This window comes from Eleutherodactylus coqui, chromosome 11 (assembly GCF_035609145.1).
Source record: "Eleutherodactylus coqui strain aEleCoq1 chromosome 11, aEleCoq1.hap1, whole genome shotgun sequence".
Taxonomy (NCBI): Eukaryota; Metazoa; Chordata; class Amphibia; order Anura; family Eleutherodactylidae; genus Eleutherodactylus; species Eleutherodactylus coqui.
Genome location: NC_089847.1, coordinates 11,085,748 through 11,099,956, shown reverse-complemented (window position 1 = coordinate 11,099,956; position 14,209 = coordinate 11,085,748). Strand labels below are relative to the sequence as shown.

The 14,209-nt window shown below is 42.7% G+C and overlaps 1 protein-coding gene across 4 annotated transcripts in view; it reads left to right on the top strand.

The window, feature by feature from the left end:
• ZNF536 (zinc finger protein 536) overlaps positions 1-14,209 on the top strand; it is a 558,339-nt gene that overhangs the window by 252,944 nt on the left and 291,186 nt on the right. For all 4 annotated transcript variants that reach the window (XM_066584153.1, XM_066584152.1, XM_066584155.1 and 1 more), the window contains exon 5: positions 6,313-8,475. In XM_066584153.1, the coding sequence (XP_066440250.1) occupies positions 6,315-8,475 (2,161 nt within the window). In that variant the 5' untranslated portion in view covers positions 6,313-6,314. The remainder of the gene's footprint in view (positions 1-6,312; positions 8,476-14,209) is intronic.

The window sequence follows — 14,209 nt, the reverse complement described above, 5'->3', positions numbered from 1 at the left end:
GCCGTCAAAGTTACCAAAACTCAACTAACTCCATTAAAGTCAATGAAGTCATTAAGGATGAACCCTTCTGTCTTTGAAACCAGACGCGGTGTAGCTGTTACGTCTTGGTAACCAACAGAAGTCACAACACTAGTGTGAACAGAGCCTTCATGGAATGGTAGAGTTGGAAGGGACCTCCAGGGTCATCTGGTCCAACCCAGGCCTTAAGGGCGTTTTACACAGCCCAATAATTGGGCAAGAACATTCGCCCAAACACGTTTTTGTTTGATCATCAGGCCATGTAAAAGTTGAAAGCATCTGCTTGTTGGCTGATCACATTGTTTATGCCAATATAAAAATGCTCATCGGCCGGTTATACGCCTACTTGTGTGAATGGTTGTAAAACAAAAAGAGAGAGAGATGCAAATTCAATGCAGAGCAAGAAATAGACTGATCAATAAAGCTGCTCACCTTATTGGGCTGCGATCACCTCCGGCTGGCATCCAGGAGGCATGTCAGCAGAATCACACGGTTAAAGAAACAGGAGTGCTATTGGTGTACATCACAGACTAAGGCTTCATTCACACGAGCGCATATACTCTGCGTTTTCACTCCCGGGCGTATATACGGTACCCATGTGAAGCATTGGTTTCCAATGCAGCCGTTCACATGGGCGGGTATACACCGCGTGAATACGCCAGCGGCGCAAAAAATAGAACATATAAGCGGCCGACGCATATAAGCTCAGCCAAAAGGTAGTTCTGAAACTATGTTTTTGCCAATATACGCTGGCGGGTCCTATAGACTCCTATGGGAGCAGGGAAAAGCTTACAGGTGCCTCTGTATAGGCACTGGACAGCATCCCGAGGATTTTGGCAGAGTGAGGGTTTTTTTGGGGTGTGGCGTATTTTTTCGCTAAAAACGTCCATTGTGGTCGTGTGAATAGAAGAGAGAACGCTGGCCATGATCGCGGAAAAACACCCATTCAGGCACTATATGGAGCAGGCGTGAAAATGTAAAAACGCCGTCACCATATATGCGCTTGTGGGAAAGAACCCTAAATCGGTAAGTATAACCTTTTTTTTTTGTTTACACTGGAGACAGGAAATAACCCATTTCAGGACTGTACTGGACCCTTCATCGAGTCAGACTTAGGCCTCCTTTACATCAGTGTCGGAGATCCCGTTCAGTAAGAACAGGAGCATGGAACGCTATTTCGGCCTGTCAAATCCATCAAAATGCCGGATGGCCAGCTGGAAACTGAGAGGACCTCCATTATAGTCCTTTCAGGGCTGTTCAGTTCCATTCAGCCAGAGGTTGACAATTCTAGTGCTGATATCAATGAGCCCTTACCATACGAAGGGTCTAGTACGGTCTTGAAAAACGTTGCCTGTCTCCACTGTAAATGAAATTTTTTATACTTACCTGCTTGATCTGTGGTGAGCACCCATAGTGTCTCCTGTTTCCGTTAACCCCATGTGAATGGGGGATGTTCAACCAACTAATGACATCTCTATGGAGGCAGACATTCGAATGAAGACTGTTGGTCCCTAGAGATGAGCACGTATACTCGCTAAGACACATTACTCCAGCGAGTAGTGCCTTTGCCGAGTATCTCCCCGCTCGTCTCTAAAGATGCGGGGGGCGGGGAGCGGCGGGGGAGAGCGGATCTCCCTCTCCCCCCCCCCCCCCCCGCTCCCTCCACCCACTCCCCGTCGCAACTCACCTGTCACCCGCGCTGGCCCCTGAATCTTTAGAGACCAGGCTAAGGCACTACTCGCTCGAGTAATGTGCCTTAGCGAGTATGCTCACTCATCTCTATTGGTCCCATGATGATCAGTCTTTGCCAACTTTCAATCACCTTGTGGATCAGCATACTCTATGCTTGCCCGTCTTTTGCCGCGTCCTTCAGGTTTTCCACAGACATGTTCATGTCAACGTTGAGTGTGTCTATCCAGCGTGTTCTTTGGTGTCCCCTTCTTCTGGACCCGCTGACTGTACCCAGCATTGATGTTGTTTCCAGAGAATTGGCAAGCAACATTGGTCCCACAGCAGAGTCTAAATCAGCCTGTGTAAATGGCCTGGTAGATGAGCGCCGATCTCTATGATTGGTGCTGGTCTACCGGAGCGAATCGCTACATGTAAAAGCACCCTTAAATTATAATATTGCTACTTTTATTATTGCTACTAAATAGAGATGAGCGAGTATACTCGCTAAGGCACATTACTCGAGCGAGTAGTGCCTTAGCCGAGTATCTCCCCGCTCGTCTCTAAAGATTCGGGGGCCGGCGCGGGTGACAGGTGAGTTGCGGCGGGGAGCAGGGGGTAGCTGGGGAGAGAGAGATCTCCCCTCCGTTCCTCCCCGCTCTCCCCCGCCGCTCCCCGCCCCCGGAATCTTTAGAGACAAGCGGGGAGATACTCGGCTAAGGCACTACTCGCTCATCTCTACTACTGAACTATCAGACTAGACGATCATTCTAACTATTATTTTTACCCTACAGTGACTGACCCCCATCAATATTATTATTTTTTATTACATTTGTATCTTTTTATCTTCTAATCTATTGAATTGTTACGCAGAATAATTATCTATAAGAACTGAATGATGAATGAGTGAATCCGCGGCCCGCTCAGCCCTGTAGTTCACTGCCTGGGTTTTCGATATTTGTTGTATAAAGGAGTACGGCACACACCCAGCGCTGCCTTATCAGTGATGTAATATGTTTATAGACCCAAATGTCACAGTGCTGATGCTACGAGATGGGGGGAAAAATGTACTTGCTCAGCAAACCGGGCTCTGGGCTAAAATGGAAGCGTGAAATCCGTGGTTTATTTTTATAATAATGTTTACTGTCGTTTAATGACCCTGAAAAGGTTCCGTATTCAGAGGCTCTGTGTCTGCAAACAGGAGTGCATTACTCTTACTACGACCTCTGCTAAACAGCTACGGGGGCAGAATTACTCAGATGGATCATATGAGCAACATGGAGACCGCTTACATTTTCATCATCCCGGCTGCATTGTTCAGGATGTACATTTCCACTTGGTTATAAGTCGTGTGTTTGATCCTTAAAGGGGTATTCCCAAGACCGGTTTTTATCGCCTATCCACAGGATAGGTGATACAGGTCTGATTAGTTGGAGTCTCACCACTGTGACCTTCACCTATCCCAAATACCACATTGCTGTAGATAAGCGAGTGCAACGCTTAGATGTTTCCAGCAGCTCATGCTCAACCAGCGATTGATACATAGTCCTCCTCACTGTAGGGGGTGCTAGAGAAGGGAACTCGGGACCCCCGTTCTTGCGATCAGAGGAGGACTTAGTGGTGAGACAACCACCAATCACACTTTTACCACCTATTTCCTTAATAGTTGACAAAAGTTGCGATAAACGCTTTGAAAGAGGTTGTCCACTGTCAATATATCAATTTCGTGACCCTGAAAATTAGCTAATTACTCCTAGCAGTCAACTGTGGAGGAACCTGGCAGTATGTGTTCATTTTCCCTGCAGCACCTCCACTGGAGAAATGAAGCATTACACGGTGTCCACTGAAATTAGAGTGAGAGGTGTACATTACAGCTGATCTCCATTTTGGCCAATTGTTGAACATCTTTGGATATAAGACTCTCTTTAAGGCCAAAGGCACACAGCCGTAATGTGGGTTCAAATGGACATGCTATGATTTTTTTACATCATTTCCTACTAGGGCATTTGAAAATGTTTTTTCTAAATCTCAAATCCCCTTCTACTAAGTACTCCAACACATGATTTCCATCAAATGGTTGCACTTCCTGTTATAACCTTTGCAAAACAAAATGGCCATCGAACCAAAACTCCCTTATATTTCTGGTATTTCTCTAAGTAAACAATTACAAAATGTTACTGACTGCTCTTACCTCTGATTGACTAACGAATGGCTATTTGGGGGCGGAAATTCTCTGTAAGAAAAGAAGAAAGGTTGTATCAGTGAAAGGGCACTAAAACCAAAGTAGGACTACCCACCTGCTCATGGGAAATTGCAGTGTAGCTGGTGTATAACCCATACATATAAGTATACATATGTACAGTATGTGGGGGGAAAGTCTGCACTGAAAAATTAGGCTAACTTGGTATGGCTGCCATTTTGAACAGGAAGCTTGTTTATCTTACCCTATGACGAATCAGCAGATCAGTGACCATTCTACTGAATTCTCTTAATCGTGAGGTTGTTTTTCAGCTTTTTTAGATATATAAAGACATAAGAACTTTGTTTTCCTCTTTAAGCCAAGAGCTGTAATCCGTAAACACTTGTAAGGTCTTAAAATTCTTCCTGGGAGCAACGCGGTCACAACTCCTCATACACGGGCCTTAGTTGACTCCCTCCCTCTTTTCCAGGCTTTTGCACACCGTATCGGTTTGGTAATGACAGGTCTAATAACAGTTTACTTTTCTCCATGTTGATATGTCGTTCCCATAAAGAATTTTTTATGAATATTTTGAGGGTTAAATCCTAATCTTGAAGGTTTTGCAGATCCGCTACTCAGTCTCCTTAAAATTTAATATACCTCGTTAATGCTTACTTGCAAACACTGAAGGATTTTTACGATTATAATCATGTGTTACAGCACCTAGTACTGTTCCTAAGCAGCATACTAATCAGCTTAATGAGATATTACTGCACTTTTTGTTGACTAAGGCAAAATCCTTTTTATTGTTGGAAAGCTTGTCCTTTTATTTTTATTCAAAACATTATCATGTTTTATTGTATGCCAGAGACGGTCTGTGGGCTCGGCAAATAACAGCCCAAGTTTTATATTTCATTTGTATATTAACTGCTGGATGTGTGTATATTAACTGCTGAATGTGGCCAAGGCTTTGAAGGACAATGCGTCGGTTTCACGGCTTAATTTAGGAAATTTAGAACACTTTGACAATACAGAACCGTCCAATGGCGCTCATAACACGGGTCACTGTCAGGTTGTTGTTGAATATAGGTATATATTGAGATAGATCTGTCTATTACAGACCTTGATCAAGCTTAGCCACTACCATATTCATAACTCCCAGCATTCCATTGTTCACAGGATTATCGCACTAGGCTTACCTCAAAAGGGGTTATGCAAATATGCCCTGGGGGGGAGGAAGTTGTATGTGTTCCCTGGCCGATCAGCGGATTGGCATTGAAATGTTGGAAGGCAGTGTATGCATAGTGTCCACCTCTGTCTACCCATGAAGTCACAACTCTGCTTCCATGGGCCTTTTTCTGGGAGTTTTTCTTTTAGTGTTCTTGGTGGATCAGGGCATGTGGCTTAACATCCAACAGGAATCGGCATTCAGAAGATGGAAGGTACTGTATGTGTAGTGTCCACATCTGCCTACAAATGAGGCTATAACTGCGTTCCCAAAGGCCATTTTCTGGGAGGTCGTGGTGTGGGAGATTTTGTGGATCTTCCCGTGTGGGTCAGGTGGTGGGGCATAAAATGTAATAGGAATGGGCATTCAGAAGTTGGAGAGATCTTTATGCATACTGTCTACCTATGTCTACCCATGAGGTCACAACTCTGTTCCCATTGACCTATTTCTGGGTGGGTTTTTTGGATGTTCTTGGGTGATTTAGGATGTGTGGCTTAACATCCAACAGGAATGGGCATTCAAAAGTTGGAAGGAACTGTACGCATATTGTCCACCTCTCCTTATGCATGAGGCCACAACTCTGTTCCCGTAGGCCATTTTTTGGGAGGCATTCCTTTTTTTGGAGCGGTATTCCAGGATGGATCAGAGGGTGGGGCTTAAAAATGTAATGGGAATGGACATTCAAATTTGGAATGTACTGTATTCATATTGCCCACCCTGTTTCCATAGTCTATTTTTTTGTGAGGCTATTTTCTTGGTATTCCTGGGTAATTAGTAGGTGGGGCTTAACAATGTAAAAGAATTGGGCATTTAAAAGCTGGAAGCTATGCATATTGTCTTCCTCCGCTTACTCAAGAGACCATAGCTCTGTTTCAATAGGCCATTTTCTTTCTCATGACAACAAAATTGCCGCTGAGAAGAGATGTTCTTTGGGATTGATTGACCAATATGATGGTAAAGAGTATTGAAACGCTAATATACTGTAATACTGAATTATATGGTTACTTTTTGAAATACTTTGAATTGTTTGTAGTCGAATACTGGAAGCCATTGCTTTTGCATTTCAATTGGTTGCATCTACAGTTTCACTCATTTTGACCTCTACTGCCTATCACCAATCGTTAGGCCCTTTAATTTTCATGTAGTTGGTATTTGAATGACACCATTTACTCCAATCAATGAATGTACCACTCACCCTGTGTTTTTTTATTTATTGTAGGGATGGAGGAAGCTAGTTTGTGCCTTGGAGTTTCTTCGGCTGTGCCTGATGTTGACACTCACCTCAATAACTCTTTGCTTAATGGCCAGTATTCAATGAGTCAAAAGCTGCACCAGATCACATCCCAGCTCAGTCACGCCTTCCCGGAGCTGCAAAACCGTCAAAAAACTGAGGACAAGTCTGCAGCATCCATCGACGAGAAAAGTCATGTGTCAATGACAAATCAACCAATCAGCAGTCAGATGGCTCTGTTAGCCAACCAACTGAATCGAGAGGTTGATAGTGGTCTTAATGGAAGAGTAGACCTTCAACAGTTTCTAAATGGACAAAACCTTGGGATCATGTCCCAAATGAGTGATATTGAGGATGACGCGAGGAAGAATAGAAAGTACCCTTGTCCACTTTGTGGCAAACGTTTCCGTTTTAATAGTATTTTATCACTCCACATGCGTACTCACACTGGTGAAAAACCCTTTAAGTGTCCGTATTGTGACCATAGAGCAGCCCAGAAAGGTAACCTGAAGATTCATCTACGTACTCATAAACTTGGTAATCTCGGCAAGGGTCGAGGGAGGGTGAGAGAAGAAAACCGCCTTTTGCATGAATTGGAGGAAAGAGCAATACTGAGAGATAAACAGATGAAAAGTAGCCTTCTTCAACCTCGACTCGATGTGAAACCACAACAGCAGCACTTACAGCAATCCCCATTATCTAATTGTCATATCTCTGTGCAACCTAATCACAGTACGTCTGATGTTTCCAGCAAAGCACCTTCTCCCAAACCTTCAGCCGTTCAAGATGAAGCAATAGCTCCTACAACTGGATTCAGGTGCACATTTTGCAAAGGAAAGTTTAAGAAACGAGAGGAACTTGATAGACATATTAGAATATTGCACAAGCCTTACAAGTGCACTCTTTGCGATTTTGCTGCTTCTCAAGAGGAAGATTTGATTAGTCATGTCGAGAAAGCTCACATTACAGCAGAGTCTGCCCAAGGTCAAGGGGCCAGTGGAAACGGAGAACAGGCGGCCAATGAGTTCCGCTGTGAAGTATGTGGACAGGTCTTCAGTCAAGCTTGGTTCTTGAAAGGCCACATGCGAAAACACAAGGATTCTTTTGAGCACTGTTGTCAGATATGTGGAAGACGATTCAAAGAACCTTGGTTCTTGAAGAACCATATGAAAGTTCACCTGAACAAACTGTCTGTAAAGAACAAATCCCCCAACGAAGCCGAGGTGCCGGTCTCCATGAGTAGTGTATCTCAAGAATCCCATGCAAATCTCTACTCCAGATATATAGCGTGTTTGCAGAGTGGCTATATGCCATCCGAAAAAGCAAGCTTAAGTGAACATGGTCACTTGTACAACAAAGGAGACTTGAAAGACAAGGAAGTTCTGGGTAAGCTGCTATCACCGATCGCTAGCTTGGCTCATAACATATCTGAAAGCGATAAGCATTCTTTACTTGGCTCACTCAACTTGGTGCCTCCCTTGAAATCCAGCTGCATAGAACGATTGCAAGCTGCAGCCAAGGCTGCGGAGATGGATCCAGTAAACAGCTACCAGGCCTGGCAACTAATGGCCAGAGGAATGGCCATGGAGCACAGCTTCCTGTCTAAAGAGCAGCAGATCCAGCGTAACCATGAAGACTCAATAGTAAACGCTGGAGTTCTATTCGACAAAGAAAAGAGAGAGTATGTGATTGTAGGACCAGATGGCTCTAAACAGAAAATGCAATCTGATTTAGTTCACGGCTCTAAAATTTGCAATCAGAGAGACGTGCCATCCAAACTTGAACTTTTAGAAAGCACTAGAGATTTCTTGTCACATGGCCTCAACCAGGGGATTGAGTACAACATGCATGGGGCTGTTAAAGATAAGCCAACCGAATGTCCTGACTGTGGTCGAGTCTTCAGAACCTATCACCAGGTTGTTGTGCATTCCCGAGTCCACAAGAGAGAAAGAAAGTCAGAAGAAGAGGCAATCCAAATGAGCCTAGAGGATCGTCGGGGATCAGGGAGCGATCAAGAATCTCAATCCATGAGCCGATCTACCACCCCCGGATCGTCTAACATCACTGAAGAGAGCGGAACGGGTGGTGCCCTTTCCCAAGCGGGAAGTGCTCAAGAAGACAGCCCACACCCGTCATCACCCTCCTCTTCAGGTACAGAATGTACTGATCGTAAACTACTAATGCTTATGGGATAATGCAAAATATCCTGTGGTTATTAACTAATTCCATCCTTTTAAAGTGGTTGTACAGCATTAGGAAAACATAGCTACTATATTTCAATAATAGTACCACACCTATCTGTAGGTTGTGTCTGGTATTACAGTTCAAGCTCATGCACTTCAGTGCGGCTCAGTTGCAGTACCAGACAACACCTGTGGACTGGTGTGGTGCTGTTTTGTTTTTTTTAAAATAAAGCAGCCATGTTTTTCTTATCCTGTACTGTTTATGAGACCACGTAAAAGGCACAAAGTAGGGCATAGTTACCCTAAATATAATCTGTAATATGATTTACATTTCAAACAGTATGATTCTTCATATCCACGTTCCCTAGTGGTAATAAGGGCATGATAATTCACCAGTGCTAGGGTAGTTAAGTAGTTTATATGACTCACGCACTGCATGCTAATTTGCTCTCAGTTCAGTGGGTGTATCTGGACCATGGTGACCCTACCAGTCATTTGTTATCTCTGGGCCTTGGGAGAAACACAGGTACAGAGTAAACCTAGTGTCTGCCCACAACAGTGCAAGATATACTGCGCCTGTCCTCTGTGCCTGCGCCACTCTGGAGGTCCGGAGATGATGTGTGGCTTGTGCTCTCCCAAAATTACTTCAACACTTGTGGGAATATCACCCACGTCAAAGGGAGGGGGGCCGGCTGAGGATTAATTAATTACATTTGGAACTCTCACAGTCCGGATACGCCCATTGGACTTTTGAGAGAGAATTTGCATATGGCACAAGAGTCCTATATACTACTGTGATAGAGATACCCAGGACTACAGTGCAGTTAGACATATACATCTAGAAAGGGGTTTTACAGACTAATAACATAGAGGGAATGGTTTGGTAAAGCGGAAACCTGATCACTGGTTCCCTTTAAAACATAGTCTAATGCAAAGTCCAAAAATAAGGATCGTGTCTACAGTATAAGCAAACATTCAGTATATTGTCTTTTGAAAGACAGTCAGATCCGGTGGGCTGGGACACCACGGGGTCCGATATCTGGTTGCTTGTGATTCCTGGTGGGTCAGTTGTCCATGTCTACCATGTATGGGTAAGATTTGTACAGAACTAAGCCATAGATGCTCTATGGATAGATCCATAAAGGGGCAACATAACTAATCAATCATGAAAGCTTGGCCCCAGAGGCGTAACTTGAAGCTCCTGGGCCCCAATGCAAAATCCGTAACAAGGCCCCCAACTATAATGCTTTATTCATAGTACTGGGCTCCCTATAAGGAAGGAGAGAGCTTATGGGCCCCCTAAGGCTCCTGGGCCCGGGTGCAACCACATCCCCTGCACCCTCTATAGTTACACCCCTGCATGGCCCTACTGCAGACAAGGTCAATGTTAAGAAACCAAATCTCGACACTTGAAGTCTCCATTTCCATCTCTTTTAACGCCACATATACTCCCATAGAACCCGCTCCAATACATTTATTCTGGACACTTGCCTTGTTCATCCATAATTATATACAGTATGACTTCTTAAAAACCCTTCCTCAAGGCACTGATAACCTACAGACCGAAGAATGATATCAAGGTAAGGTATATGCCGTGTTAATTGCTTGCCATCCATGTCACTGTAAAAGGGAGAACAAAGAAGCTTTTAAAGAGTCCTCCAGGCATCATGAGCACAAACAGATGGTTGATAATTTACTGTGCAATATGTAGTCTCCGACCGGTGTGGGAGACTGTCCAACCGTAGTGGAGAATCCATACTATGGATTGTGTACGGTGACTGCTCCCCATCACCGCTGTCTCTGCTAGATCTGTGTAATCGGGGAGGGGGAAAGCTTTGTACTAATACTGTAATCATCCTGCAGACCTAACGAGAGAGGAAATCAAGATATAACACAATAACCTGTTACTATTAGCAACATTGATTTCTGCAATCAGGCATTTAGTCTGGAAAATAAGAGAGAGTTTGAGGAATCTCCAGGCAGTGCCTGACCGGTGATAAGGAGCCAACGTGGCCTGCCGGGGGGACTGGGCTCGGCTCTTATCTTACTACTGGTCTAATAGAGGATCTGTGTAACAAGTGCCTGCAAAAGTTACTACAGATGCTGCAGAATAGATTTTAAGGCGGCACCTCATCTATCTATCTATCTATCTATCTATCTATCTATCTATCTATCTATCTATCTATCTATCTATCTATCTATCGTATCATATCTATCTATCGTATCATATCTATCTATCTCATATCTATCTCCTATCTATCTATCTCCTATCTATCTATCTCCTATCTATCTATCTATCTATCTCATATCTATCTCCTATCTATCTATCTCCTATCTGTCTATCTATCTATCTATCTCATATCTGTCTATCTATCTATCTATCTATCTATCTCATATCTATCTATCTATCTATCTATCACATATCTATCTATCTATCTCATATCTGTCTATCTCATATCTATATCTATCTATCTATATCTCATATCTATCTATCTCATATCTCTATCTATCTATCAACTATCTATCTATCTCATATCTCTATCTATCTATCTCTCTCTCTCTCATATCTATCTATCATATCTCTATCTATCTATCTATCATATCTCTATCTATCTATCTATCTATCTATCTATCTATCTATCTACCTATCATATCTCTATCTATCTATCTATCTATCATATTTCTATCTATCTATCTATCATATCTCTATCTATCTATCTATCATATCTCTATCTATCTATCTATCATATCTCTATCTATCTATCTATCTATCTATCTCATATCATTCAATCTATCTCATATCTATCTATCTCCTATCTATCTATCTATCTATCTATCTATCTATCTATCTATCTATCTATCTATCTATCTATCTATCTATCTATCTATCTAATATATATCTATTTATCTCATATCTATCTATTTCGTATCTATCTATCTAATATCTATCTATCTCATATATATATAATTATAAACCTATCAACATATCTACCTATTGTATATCTCTATAATTTGTGTCGCCCATATCCAGAATTGGTTGTACCTATCCACCACATCTATAGTATCTACTGAAGCTACCTACCTATCTACATACCCATCTATTTACATATCTTAGTTATTTAGTGTATCTATCTATCTACAATATGTCTTATCTATTTCTCTCTCTCATATCTATCTATTCATCCCATTTCTATCTAATATATATATTCACACATATAGTCCATCTTCTATTTCTTGCAAAGAAGGAAAGGACAAAAGTGGTCATATATGCCCTGCCCGGCCATGCTATGTTGGAAGTTGTAGTTCAATAGCAGATATTGAGCCCAAGATTAGGCAGCATAATGTACATAAGTTGGTATGATGCTGGTTGTTACCATACAGTCATGCTGGACGTATGTCTATTTTCCATGAAACTTTTTATGTTCCCATATGGAACCATATCTATCCCATCATGGGAACACAAGCTTCCGATGACCTACAGTCCCGCACCATATGTATAACACTTTTTTAACCCTGCTGGTTCATAATCAATACATAACTATCTTTGTAAGTGAGGCCGACAACCCAGAGAGGCAGAACATTGGAACAAAGGACCTAAAACAAGGTGAAGAGTAAAGCCTCCGCCTAAATGGTGTGGTCGCTGCTACTGTAGATCAGGTATCATGACGATATCCTCCGTCTTATACATTATAGCAGTTACATCTGGACACTTCACTCCTTCCCATGTGACATGCGACCTTGAAGAAATTAGAGATGGATAATATTAAACAGATCTATAGAAAGAGCATCGCAGTGGGATCAGGTCAAGTCTTCGATGACAACTGCAATACTGGAGTCCTGAATAATAGATGTTTGTCCATATTACTAGACGAGATAGTGTGGACTGTCTGACATGATAGGGCGCTCCTCACATATTGCATAATACTGAATCATAATATTGCAAATATTGAAAAATTAGTGTATGTAAAAAATCGAACAGTGGGGGAAATTACTCAAAAGTGGTGCAAGGAGAAAGCGAAGTAAATGCTCATTGTACCTAAGCCACAAGCCTAATTATATATGGTAGCTATTCTCATAATCGCAGTTTATATAATATGCTATATAGTGCCAAGATGATGCCATACACAACCTATATAATACCACCATATAGTGCTCAAATACTACACCTCATAGCACTGCCATATAGGTCCCCAAATAAAATCACCATACACTGTTAATTAATATTGGATGGTTTTAGATTGCTCCTGGAGTCCAGTTTGCCATCCCCTAAAACCAGCCCTAAAGGTTCACCCAATACATACATTGTCTTGGAGGTACTTTGTGATAAGCACCCTTGAAATATGTCCAAAGTACTGCAGACGGTACACTACAAAGTCTGAGCACATGATGCACTTCAATGGTGGAGACCCCTATTAAGCCTACCATAGACCTAAAGACCCCCCACCACCCTGACAGATGAACTTTATGCTATGCACTACCGGCACATCTGTAACCTAGAGGAGGCCTTGCTGGTCCCCCATAGAGCATGCAGAGACTTTTACAAAGGCAGATATCACTGTTAATTGAGCACCGATCATCAAGGTTGGCTCTAATTTAACTGGCCTCTTCCAATCCCAGAAACCGCTACAATGAGTATCAATGCTGTGCTGCCCAGAAGGTATTACTACTTACTACTGGCTTTCAGTATAGTGGTCACACGATAGGGTGGCAGTCAACTAGGAACACAACTTTTCTTCTTCAATAGAATGCCGGTAAGTCTCCATTCAGATCTTGTTTTTTGTTCCATCCAGTGCCACTGGACATGACTTGGACAAGAGACTATCTTGGCCATTTATAAAAACAGCTAATATGGAGACTAGTAGGTCTCCATTTCGACAGCTTTTTGTTCATTTTTGACATTTTGCTGGAATGAATAGCATAGTGAACTAGTGCTATACTTTCTGGCACAGAATGCCGGAAATGAAGAAAACCTACTGAAACGAAGACCTATTGTGTTACATGTAGGCCCCATCTAGTGGTGCAGGGATTCTAAATGGACACTCTGATGGTACACCTGGATGGAACAAAAAATAAGATCTGAACGGAGTCTAATTACACTGCGCCCCATCCCACAAAGCTTTTTTAAATCATCCTCATCAGCTCATTCCCCATTCATTTGGGGCAATGTGCTAGCATGAGCGATAAATGATCCAGTCCACCGGCTTAATGCCCATTTCAATCAATGGGAGCGCCATGTTGCTATTCCACTTCTTGCTTCCGTTACTGACATCCTGTCCTGGGCAGTAGGTGGGATAGAAGCACGGTGCTCCCATTGATTTCCATAGGTGTGAATTCGGCGCTCCCACTACCTCCACTGTCCGCTGATGACGATGCAGTAGCAGCGGGATCAGATGATTTGCTGATGGACGGGGATCTCAAGCGCCGGACTCCGTCCATCAACTACTGATGACCTATCCAGAGTATAGCACATCGGTTGAAAACTGGCCAAAAAACCATTTTAACGATTTACGGAAGCGTGGCGGACTCTTTGCGTCACTACAGATACACTGATTACCGGTCTGACTGTCTACTCAAGGACACGAGTCACTTATTGCAGTTTTGTGGCCATCTTCACTATGCTAGTTATTTCTCATTCAACTTCTAAAACTCTCACTAGTCGGGATCTGCTATTATTCCTCTCAGGAGAACGAAGTTGAAAAAGT